Raw genomic sequence first — 12,393 nt, forward strand, 5'->3', positions numbered from 1 at the left:
TAAGCATACGTTTGACCTCATTCACTCTGATGTTTGGGGACCAGCCCCATTACAGTCAACAGCTGGTTTTAGATACTATATATCATTTTTAGATGACTACAGTCGTTTTCTATGGACTTACCCACTTAAACAAAAGTCAGATGTACTGGCAGCCTTCAATCACTTTATTCAGACAGTTAAAAATAAGTTTGATACTACAATAAAGGTGTTTCATTCAGACAATGGTACTGAGTTTACAAAAATACATCAGTTGTGTGCTTCCCTTGGCATTGCAAGCAGGTATTCCTGCCCTTATACTTCAGCTCAGAATGGAAGAGTGGAAAGGAAACATAGACACTTGGTTGAAATGGGACTCACCCTACTTGCTCAAGCCTCCGTGCCATATCAGTATTGGTGGGATGCATTTGCAGCTGTTAACATGTTAATTAATGGCCTGCCCACCCCTGTGCTGCAAGGTCAGTCCCCAACACAAATATTATTCAATCGAGTTCTTGATATCACCAAGCTGCGAACGTTTGGCTGTGCCTGTTATTCGTGCATTAGACCGTATCAGCAACATAAATTTCAGTATCACTCTGAAAAGTGTGTGTATCTTGGTCCAAGCCTTCTTCACAAAGGTCATCGATGCATGTTCAAGTCAGATAAAGTGTACATCTCCCGAAATGTTGTGTTTAATGAGACTGAATTTCCTTTTTCTGCTGACTTTCAGGTTACTTCTGCTTCTTCACATGCAAGTCCTGCTTCACCGACCATTAGCAACTCTCCTCCAAGCCTCCCTGATTTACTGCACAAAACATCTACCATCACTCCCAGCTCAACTGTACCTTTCATTGCTACAAATCAGCCTACTTCGCCACACTCCACACATAATCCCTCTATTCCAGCCACAACTTCCATCAGTATACCAGATATCCCATCACCAAACAGTCTTATACCTCCTCCTTCCAACACCACTCCTCTCTGCCTAGCCAATACATCCACTCCCACAAGGACTGATCCTATTTAGATAGAGCAAGCCACTCAAGTCCAAACATCACAGTCCATCCCCTTGACAAATACTTGTCCACAGCAACCAACCCCTATTCAACCCACACACCCATGGTTACTCGAGCAAAAGCTGGAATTTTTAAGCCTAAAATACTGCTTACAATCAAGACAGATTGGAAAACTATCGAGCCAACACGAGTCACAGAAGCACTTAAAATACCTTAGTGGAGGACTGCTATGGATGTTGAATATGAGGCATTTGTTCAACGAAAGACATGGCAACTAGTACCACCCTCTGCCTCGTACAATGTCTTGGAAAATAAATGGATATTCAGGTTGAAAAAATGTCCTGATGGGACCATTGATAGATACAAGGCTCGGTTAGTTGCCAAAGGTTTTCATCAGCATCAAAGAATCGATTTCTTTGAAATGTTCAGTCCAGTTGTAAAGGCGTCCACAATCAGAGTAGTACTCAGTATAGCAGTATCAAGAGGATGGAAGATTCGCCAACTTGATTTCAACAACACCTTTCTAAATGACAATCTCCAAGAAGAAGTCTACATGAAGCAACCAAGTGGGTATGTTAGTGCTGACCATCCAGATTATGTGTGCAGGTTAAACAAAGCCATATATGGCTTAAAACAGGCCCCTCGAGCGTGGAGCAACACCCTTGGAAGTGCTTTAGTTGAATGGGGGTTCACAGTGTATAGAGCAGACAATTCTCTATATATTCTTCACACAAGTGACATAATCATTTTTCTACTGAATATGTTGATGATCTGATAATTACAGGCAACATTACTCAAGTTGTATCACGCCTCATTCAACTGTTTGACAGTCGCTTTGCATTAAAAGATCTCGGTCGACTAACATACTTCTTGGGAATTCAGGTGCACTATCTACAATATGGTTTCATACTCAATCAAGCAAAGTATGTGGAAGACTTATTACATAAACTTGTGCTCACGGATCTCAAGTCTGTCACTTCACTGTGCATAGTAGGTAAACATCTGTCTATCAATGATGGTTAACTACTATATGATCCGTTTTTGTTTAGAAGTACTATTGGTGCACTTCAATACCTGACAAACACTAGACCTAATATAGCTTATATAGTAAATCATCTCAGTCAGTTTCTTAAAGCACCCACTGATATACATTGGCAAGCAACCAAAAGAGTACTACAGTATGTTAGTGCTACTAGGCATTATGGGATCTTGTTTCAACCTAGCACTGATTTGCAGCTCACAGCCTATTCGGATGCTGATTGGGCTTCAAATGTTGATGATAAGAAATCTATTGTTGCCTACTGTGTGTATGTTGGTAACAACCTTGTTTCTTGGTCCTCTAAAAAGCAAACAGCAGTTGCTAGGTCCAGCACGGAGTTCGAGTACCATGCATTAGCTCACACCACGACAGAGATCATTTGGCTCAAACAACTCCGTGCTGAATTACATGTTCATCAACCGTACAAATCGATTCTGTGGTGTGATAACATCAGTGCTGGGGCTCTAGCGTCCAATCCTGTGTTCCGTGCTCGAACAAAGCACATAGAACTTGATGTCCATTTTGTAAGAGATCAGGTCATTAATGGGCAACTTGAAGTCAGGTATATCCCTTCCTGTGATCAGATTGCTTATTACTTAACGAAACCGTTGACACAGTCACAATTTCAACTACTCCGAAGCAAACTTTGTGTTGTAGAACTCCCCATGAGTTTGAGGGGGGATGTTAGGATTAAAGAAAGCAAGGACCAATCATGTGGCAGCAACAAGACACTTCAGCAGCATCTCACCACATCATCAGTCTAACAAAGCAGTGGAGAATATTTTAAAGGAAAAGGAAAAGCTATTTAGCCAATCGGCCTACTCACTCCCTCAAGCCAATGATCATGTGACACGTAGGAGGCTATGTAATTAAGTTGTTATTCTTTATTCTTTTATTATTAAGTGTAAAGCAGAAAAACCCTAAATGTATATATAGATCTTATATAAGAAAAGGTTGTACGCTGTATTAAAAGAATACACAGAAATATAGAAAGAAATAGCGATTGCACCTCTTGTCTTCTTCTTCTCTGTATTCAAACTCTGAGTTAGGCCAAGTGATCAGCTACAAGTCAGGGCTCCATGAGAGCCACCCTCGGCCTCAACTAGGGATGAGACCAAGAGAGTGGCTAAGTCAGCTTAAGGGTCTACAAGTTACACACCCACATCTTGATATCAATGATGAAGGAAAGTTCAGATATTTGAGAGCCCAAATCTTAAGAAGAGAAGAAAAAAGGAAAATTATAAGAAATGTCTACCCAAAAGTCTCTTTGTTAAGAAATGTCTAGATTGTTAGTAATATCAGAAAATGCTTAGTCAAATTTGGGGGAGGAAAGTGAAGAATTTTTATACTGATTATACCCTAGTATATACAGTTAATTTTACACACAAGCTGATGTGATGCATGTGTCAGTATCGTCCTCTAGAGATCAAATGTCCTTATTAAGTTTAGTTATCCTAGAATCGTTTGTATTTTATCTAAGGATTAGAAACTAGATGAATATGATTTGAAAAAAAAAAAAAAAAGGCAAAATAGAGATTGAAATTCAAGAGAAAGTTGTTCAATACTTCATTAATTCATGCATAGATTCTATGAAATATTGTGTTTATAATATGTTTAAGTCTAGAAACTATTCTTCGAATTATCATCTTTCAACAATAATCTTTTCTCATGCAAACCTAATTGATCACTAATTTCTTAAAACCAAATTAAGAAGCATGAATGACATTAGGAATAGTCATAAACAACTTTCATTATTAACCTAACTATTTGCATGATAGATTAACAATGATCCAATATTATAGGTTCAATTAAACATATAATCTTTTTAATTGAACATTGAATTTAACATGCATCGATGATCAATCAATGTAAGAAGCATAATAATATTGGAAAGCAATCAAATCCGCAACATCCATAGAAAATACTAAGCATTGACTGAAATCTATAAAGAAGTTCATTAACAGCCTAAAACATCATTGTAGTTACAAACATATTCGCATACGATGCAACAATCATATGTTGTGTAAAAAAAATAAAGGAAATAGAGAAACACTATTGTCGTTGTGAATCCCATCGAAGGAAGATGTACGTCGGGAACTCCTTGATTTTTCACCCCGTAATCAATGAACGACCACCAATCGATTCCCTCACTCTTTCACACCTTTCCTATAGCTTAAACACTCTCTAAGGCTTTGTAGTTTCGTCCATTAGGGTTGATAAAACCCTATAATTAGTAGCCAAAAATTTTCAAAGAGCACAAATTATTTCCTAAAATGAATCACAAAGCCAGAGCACTGCATCGCTGAGGATTGGTATCCGCGTGCATTTGATTACGGTGCCACAACGCTCTCCACACACTACAGCACCATCACAACGCTGCAACACCCACCTTATTTGGGCAAAATGGTTCTCTTTTCTCTATTTTGAAGTTTTAGCCCCTTCTTGAGTATTGAGCAAAATTGGTCCGTTTTCACTTTTTTGAACTCCAAATCTCCTTTTATTCAAACCCCAAAAAACTAGCCCATACATATACCATCATGACTCCATAAGGAGTAAGTGAATTCTCATCCAACTCTTTCCACAACCAATATTCTCTTGCAACTTAGGCATCATAGGCATTGAGACAAATATCGCACCAGCTACGTCCAGAATCTTTTTATTTCAAGTCACATTGTCTCTAAATAACGAATTCATCGTTGAGTGTACAAATCAAGTGAGATCTTATATGTTTATATTTGCATATCAATAATGGTGATTAATTTCAAAATTAGTTAAAGCAGTACTCTAGTCAGAGATTTATCATATCATTTCAAAATTAGCTATAGTACTCTCGTTAGAGATATATCATATCATTAAATGGTTATCAAAGCCTAGAAGTCTCTATCACAATATGTTGTCAATTTCATGCCCCCTTCACTTTATTCGTTTTCCTAAAATTTTGACAAATTTTGGTCCCTATTAGAGTATGATTAGAGTTCTTAGATCAAACTTTTATATTTTATATTAAGAAAAAAATCAATTCATCTTAAATTTTGGAAGTTGTATCAATTTAAACATTGAACTAATAATTGTATCAATTTAAATTCTAACTTTTATATATGCATATCAATTAACACCATCTTTTAGACTCATTTTAAAGAATATCATGTAAAGCATGTAATTGTTTCAAATTAAACTTCTACATTGTTACAAGTGAATCAACTTAGACAATTTATTAATCTTACATTTGAAAATCGTCCATGCATTCAATTCTTACAGATTTGTAGACTTCTTCAAATGTCTGTTTAATAAAATGGACGATTGTAGTTGATTTATGAACAATTTTCAAAAGAGAACTTAATTGAGAATCCAAATTGATTCACTATGAAAGTTTAGAGGTTTAATCAATAAAATTAAAATTCTGACATGATGTTTATCCAAACAAAAACGTAATAAAATATGTAAATTGATACAATTGTGAAAGTTCAAGGTTTAAATTTTCTTTGTTTTTTCCTTTATTAGTGTAGGAGAATAGTTTTTTCTCTATCTTATTTTGAATATTTTATTCTAGAGTTATGTTTCTTTGAATTACCCAATCACCTTTAATCCATAATAACCCAATTGGTTCGTGTAATACTTAGTTCTTAGAATGATGAAATTTGGGTGATGTTTCACTTCTTTTTTTCCTTTTTCTTTCTTTCCTTTTTTTTAGCATTGTCCTAGTTTTGCAAACTTAGGAACACTCAAATTTGTGGAAGTACTAGTATTCAGAAGGTCTAAATAACCAAGATGGTTGCTCACCCCAATTCATTAATGTCATATCAACTAATGCATTCGAGCAATAGGTATATTAACGTCGAGTTATAGTTGTGTCGAAAGAACTCTAACTATTATTATCGTAGACACTTGCTCATTTGATAATTTGACTATGTACTGTCATGTCAAGTTAACCTCTCCATAACATGTGAAAAAGAAAATTCAACTAGAACAAAAATTTTACTATCGACCTTTAAGTCAAATGTTTAATAAGAAAAAAAATGTTTGTGCCACGAAATTTGTCTTTTTACCAAAGATCAAAAGAAATAATAACACCATATAGCATTACATATTCTTTAAGAAACATGGAAAGAGGGGATCAAGATATCTCTAACGAGAAATTTATTAATAAATACACATTCATAATTTCAAACGATCATAGATTTGAATCCTATCTACTTCATTTATAATATAAAACGATCTAAAGATAAGCATGGTCAAACACATATATAAAATAGGCTACACTTCCCTACGTTAGCCTTGGCAAAGATAGGTTGCCTACTTAGAAATACAATAAGAGGATTTAGGGTACTCATCTTTCAACTCTGTAGATGACAAAGACGCCATCAAAGGATCCATTTACAATTTACAATGTCAAGTCTGGATCATCATCGTAGTCGAAATCTTGCTCGCTTGAATGCTGCATTCTCTTTGCATCCACCGAAACCCATCCTCCCTTTTCCGGTTTTGCAAATGCAATGCATAAATTCTCATCAAAACTATCCAAGGATAAAAGACCTTAAAAAAACTCATTGTTATAAAGTAAAATAGCTCAGGGGCTATGACCCTACAACATTTGGTGTCAAGAAAACTCGCAATATATTAGATCATAGGTTGGTGGCCACTATGGATTGAACTCATGACCTCTTAGCCTTTTATTTACCCACTATTTATCACTAGGCCAACCTACAATGGTTTAATGGTTAAATGCCTTCTCATATTTTGAATCTTTCTGCGGTGTGTTCTGTTTACTATTCTTTCATACTCTCTTCTCTTTACCATGCCATGGTTCAATGAAGCGTGAGTGGATGTGGAGAAGGAAAAGTCAATCACTCGGGCCTGACGGGAATGAGCAAGGACTCAATTCCAAGATGAGGTGCTCCAAGCACCCCCATTTAGAAAGAAGGGTAGAAGGTTTTGGGCCTGTAGCTTTCCTCGTCCACCCTTTGTCAGGTGGTGCTTGTGTGTGGGGTATGCTATCAAAAATCAGGCTTGAAGCTCTCGCCTTACCAATGAGCCGACATCTGATGGTTGTTCGTCACAACTACTACCAAAAAGCTCTAATGAAGATGAATATTTCGGAGTGTGCATCTTTATGTTGGGTGTTCTTCTGTCGTGCAACCTGGTGGCTTATGTGCGATCTGTGGCTCACGCCTTCTATTTGTTCAGGGCGGGTGGTATGAACTCTGACTCGATCGGGGTATTCAATCCCGCTGCTTAGATGCTCGATCCTTAACCTTGAAAGAAAGATGACTTATTCAATAATTCGTGTGCAAAGGATGAGGAAACTTTGGATGAACTAATGTGAATGGGTGTAAGCCTATCCAGTGCTGACCACCCTGAGAGAGTGTTTATGTTACAGAAATTTAAAGCAAAATTATGGAACGAAGGAAAAGATGGGCAGAATACCAATTGTCCACTGGAATATATGCCTCCACCTTTCGATCTGCCAGGACCCAAGTCGGATCTCCCATCTGCAACAAGGTTCATAAAAGAAGACTAAAATTTTAATTACAAGAAACCACAAGCATTACTGTTACGGCTCACCATAAAAGAAAGGAACAGAAAGGAAAATATGAAATACAAGAGGAAACTACAGTAGAAACTATGGCGAGAGGAAGAGAAGAAAAATAAGATTAAAAAAAAATGTGAAATTAAAGGATAGAAAGGGGCATAAACTACAGGAAAACAAAATTTTATGTTTTCCATCAGGAAAACAATGTATATTCTGTAGCATATGCAGTCACCATAGAAATCATTTATCTGATCTATATGCATAAACATAAACAGAACTAAAATATTTCAGGCCTGAAATTTCCTAAACTTAGAAAAGAACACACTCAAAGACAACCGTCCATTAAGAATTTGAAAGGTTACATGAAGACACAAAATGCTTCAATCACTCCACAAAAATTCAAAAAACCATCCCAATATGAAGTAATTACCGTCAAGGAGAACAATTTTAATTAATTGTCCAAAGAAGCTCAACGAGAACAATTACACCTAGTCTGGCAATATAATTAACCTCCCCACACCCCAGAAAATCCCTAGAGAGTTTTTTTCTACCCAAATATTCCACCATAATATTGCCTTAACCACATAATTATATAGAACCTTAACTTTTCCTTTAAAGGAAGAATCACAAAGAAGTTCCATTCCTTTAAAAGAAAAATGAATCCAATTGTGGAACCAAATTCCAAAAATATCTTCTGTACAAACATGAAAAGGCAAATGGTTCATCATTCACATCCTCCCTCTATAGCAGAGCATACTCCTAAGACGGATCCGACACCAAACCTGGATATCTTATTAGCCCAAAACTTAAAACCTTGTACCATATAGGAAGTCCTTGTCTAAGCTCTCTAATGCATTTATCTTTTGTAAATAAAATCTATTAAAAACCAGTTTACAACTGTTTAACATGAAAATGATTTCTTGTATAACATAACTAAGTATTCTCGAGAAAAGCTATGGCAACTAGTAAATCCTTTGTCCTGTAAGTAGGAAGATTTTTTAGAACTCAAGGACACAATTGTACAACCTATAGAACAGATCCTGTTCAAGTAGGAAGATTTTGATTGTAGTATCTTATACAAGTTGCAGGATGAAGTGCAGAAAAATCTTTACTTCCTTGCTCATTACATGAGATACTATCCATACATAAAGAAAGACAATACAACAAGAATAATCAGGAAAAGCTTAGATTTCCACTTCACTCACGGGTTAATAGTCAAAGTACACACAGCAGGGGACGTAACTGAAGACAATGAGAAGAGCCTATCTTCAAGCTGAAACTTCCTAGACCGCTTCAAACTGCATCTACAAAGTATTTAGAAACTTTACCACACTTTCATTCTTTTTAATAACCTAAAAATAAAAAATAAAAAAATAAAAAATAAAAAAAGGAAAGAAAAACTTTGTAAAGATACTGAACATTAAACGAGCACCACAGCCCACTCCTCTTATACAACTTTTGAACTAAATAGAAATTAAATCCAAACCTCATTGATCAAAAGCTATAAAGCACTAACACTCCTGCTGAATTCTTTTTTAAAAATGGAAAAAAACAATGGTTTTGTCAGCCCATTAAGGTCCAACCCATTTTTCTCTAAATCATAAGGGTTTTCAACACTCACCCACTGACTTTTCCATCCTCGAAACGCACTGGCCCCTTACTCATCCATCCTCAAAAGTTTAAAACCCCCGATATTCTTTCCTTTCACTTTCTGTTTCCCCAAAACTCAACAACAAAGACCAACAACGATCAGACAACCGGCAGCTTCGTCGATGGTCACTTCTCCTTTCTTCTTTTTTTTTCCTTTTGGTTCTCTTTTTCTTTTCACAATATGGCAAAATATGCACACATATATTTATTTTTGCAAATAATAATAATAATAATATGTTTCCAATGTGTCGCATACTACTTTTTTAGAAATTGACGTGTCGACATGTCAGTGTTATGTCGTATCTATGTCGCGTGTAAGTGTATGTGTTTTTTAGATCAAAAGTATAATTTTTCCTAAATTATATTTTATTGATCCCATTATTAAATTAATCCAGTAGACATAAACCTTCATGTGTTAAAACAAGTAATATGATATTCTCTGTGAAGTCTCTCTCGGCACATTTATCTCCATCTTTCCCTTTGGATAAAATGACTTAAAAGGCGTTGTGGAAATCCAATTGCTCAAGACGTGTTAACATTCTTGTGTGGATAATGGTCTTTGGCCTCCTAAACATTTCCTCAATTATGCAACGTAAGCTGCCTTCTAGTAGCTTGTCCCCCCCTCCATGTGTCCTTTGTGTAAACTGCATGGAGAGGATTTACAGCACCTCTTCTTCACTTGCCCATATTCAGCAAAGTGCTAGTGGAAACTGATCACTATTTTCAACACTTCATGGGCGCTTAGCAATGATTTTAGAGGCAATGTGCAGCAGCTCTTAATTGGTCCACATTTAAATAGAAATTCTCGATTAATTTGGATCAATGTGGTCAAGGCTTTGCTGGCTGAATTGTGGTTTGAGAGAAACCAAAGGGTGTTTCCATGTTTGGCTGGACAGATCGGTTTGAAGTTGCCCGTAGGAATGCCTCCTCGTGGTGCGTCCTCTCCAAGAAATTTGAAGACTATTCCATTCAAGACTTTTGCTTAAATTAGCTTTTATTTTTCCAGCATAGTTTTTGCTTCTTGTATTGGTTTTTTATTTGTATTTTGGTTGCTTTGTTTGTGGTGTTTTGTAGTGTTTTTGCCTGGACGTTGTCAAATATCTATTGTTGTTAGTCCTTTGCATGGGCTGTGTTTTAGCCTTGGACTTATTATAGTGAGTTTAATTTGTTCGAAAATGATGAAGACGCTAAGGGGGTGTCAACCTAGTTGAGATGTCCGGGTGCGCCTGCTGATCCATAGATCTTTCGCTATACACTCTTTGTATAACTCTCTTGTACTTTAAATATTAGTCTCATTTCATTTTATTAATGAAGAGGCTCATTTCCATTTCAAAGAAGAAGAAAAAGGTCAATTACAAACTAACTTACAAGTTACCGGTTATTAATAGGTAACCGATCAGTAACTAAATTTAAAAAGAAACCTAAAAACAAACTAATATACTATTTAATTGATACATCATATAAGAATATAAGATCTTATATTTATGGTGATGGTTGAAAATAGGGTTATTAACCTAGGGACGTTTATGTAATTGTGTAGACCCTTAAGGTTTCCTACTGTCTATTTATACAGTGTGTCCCTATGTAATCAGAAAAGTCTCTATATAGTAATTTTTCTCCCTGTACTAGGATTTCCACGTAACTGTGTTGTTATTCTCTTCCCTACTTTTTATTTTTAACATGGTATCAGAGCTTGGGGACGAAACCCTAACTGTTATGGAAGAGAACCAACCACAGTCATCTTCTGCTAATGGATCTTCGAGTTTTGACATGAAAACTGCTATTCGAGCGACTATGAAGGAGTGTTTTCAAGCAACCCTACCGGAGTTACTTTCTATCATCCAGTTGCAGTTGACGGAAAGCTGTCGTCAGTGGGAGCCGCCGCACCAGACAGAAGCGTCGATAGGGCTCTTCCGCGCTGAACCCAGCCGAACCCTCTAAGGACAGATAGATCCGGTCGCGATCGGACTCTTCCACACTGAACCTAGACGAACCCTCGAAGGACAGACAGATCCGGTTGTTTCCGCGCCGTCGTAGCCCTCCGGACCTTCACAGACTTCCATGCCGGTCGTTTTCGTGTCGGCCTACTCTTTCACGATAGGTCCGTTCGATCTACAAGGAGTGGCGCCGAACACGACTGATTCTGCCCCAAGTGTGTTCAACCAACGACGAGCCAGCGGCCATCTCGAGCAGTCCAGCCGGCAGGGGTCTTCACATATGCTGACGACCTCCCTCCAACTGGCGACGGCCTTCCAACAGACAGTGGCAGCCTCGTTTCCAACTGCTTGTAGTTCGACCCATTACCCAGACGATGTGAGACAACTGCTGGCTTATCTGTAACAACAAATTTCATATTTGGATACAATGTTTGGCATAAATCCCCATCCAATTCAACCAGTTTATTCAGAGAATCCAGTAAACTCGTTCCCTATTTTGCCAAATGTTTCTTATTTATCTGGTTCGATGGGCAATTCTGCAGGATTTCTTGTAGGGGAAAAATTAAATGGCCAAAATTATTTCTCCTGGTCCCAATCAATCCGAATGGCCTTGGAAGGGGTCACAAATTTGGGTACTTGACAGGGGAAATTCCAAAGCCAGCACCAAGCGATCCACAAGAACAAATCTGAAAAGGAGAAGACTCGCTGTTACGCTCTGTTTGGGTGAATAGTATGGAACCTCAAATAGGAAGACCACTATTATATGCTGCAACCGCCAAGGATATCTAGGAAGTAGGGCGAAATTTATACTAAAAAAGATAGAATGTCTCTCGACTATATACGCTCTACAAACAGGTCCACGAATACAAACAAGGATCCATGGATGTTACTTCTTATTTTAACAAACTATCGATGTTGTGGCAAGAGATGGACCTGTGTCGAGAGATTGTCTGGAACTGTGCACAAGATGGGGCCCAATACTTGAAAATTGAAAAGGCAGACTGTGTTTACGTGTTCTTGACTAGATTAAATCCTAAATTTGATGGTGTTCGTAGTCAGATATTGGGCCAGCGCCCGACTCCTTCACTCAGAGAAGTCTGCTCTGAAATACGGCTGGAAGAAGATCGGTCGTGCGCCATGAATAATCCCATTCTCACAACTGATGTAGCCGCCTTCGTCGCAAAGTCGTCCAGTGCTGATGGCGATAAAAAACCCCCACCTGTGTGTGAACATTATAAGAAG

The 12,393-nt window shown here is 37.4% G+C and overlaps 1 protein-coding gene across 5 annotated transcripts; it reads right to left on the reverse strand.

Annotated features, from left to right (window-relative positions):
• Window positions 1-6,195: 6,195 nt before the first annotated feature.
• On the reverse strand, window positions 6,196-10,377 carry LOC120086821 (uncharacterized). 5 transcript variants are annotated; one of them, XR_005484339.2, is made up of 4 exons: window positions 9,186-10,368; window positions 8,770-8,868; window positions 7,459-7,523; window positions 6,196-7,286 (listed from the first exon to the last, which is right to left on the reverse strand). XR_005484339.2 is itself a non-coding variant. In XM_090317505.1 (4 exons), the coding sequence occupies exons 1-4, from the start codon at window positions 9,227-9,229 to the stop codon at window positions 7,097-7,099; spliced, it is 354 nt and encodes a 117-aa protein (XP_090173631.1). In that variant the 5' UTR covers window positions 9,230-10,339; the 3' UTR covers window positions 6,196-7,096. The 5 variants fall into 5 exon arrangements, 2 of the variants coding, with proteins under 2 accessions (XP_090173631.1, XP_090173630.1); XR_005484338.2 differs by having other exon boundaries at window positions 8,770-8,862; window positions 9,186-10,366; XM_090317505.1 differs by having other exon boundaries at window positions 8,808-8,862; window positions 9,186-10,339.
• Between the last annotated feature and the right edge of the window lie 2,016 nt (window positions 10,378-12,393).

The sequence above is a fragment of the Benincasa hispida genome, chromosome 9 (genome assembly GCF_027475165.1).
Source record: "Benincasa hispida cultivar pf3 chromosome 9, pf3_genome.v1.1, whole genome shotgun sequence".
NCBI lineage: Eukaryota > Viridiplantae > Streptophyta > Magnoliopsida > Cucurbitales > Cucurbitaceae > Benincasa > Benincasa hispida.

Excerpts from the sequence above, each read along its gene's own strand:
- LOC120086821 (XM_090317504.1), bottom strand. The coding sequence starts at position 9,229 with ATGAGTAAGGGGCCAGTGCGTTTCGAGGATGGAAAAGTCAGTGG. Across the intron at positions 8,869-9,185 it reads GAGGATGGAAAAGTCAGTGG|ATGCAGTTTGAAGCGGTCTA; the intron begins GTGAGTGTTGAA and ends AATACTTTGTAG. Across the intron at positions 7,287-7,458 it reads TATATTCCAGTGGACAATTG|GTTAAGGATCGAGCATCTAA; the intron begins GTATTCTGCCCA and ends CTTTCTTTCAAG.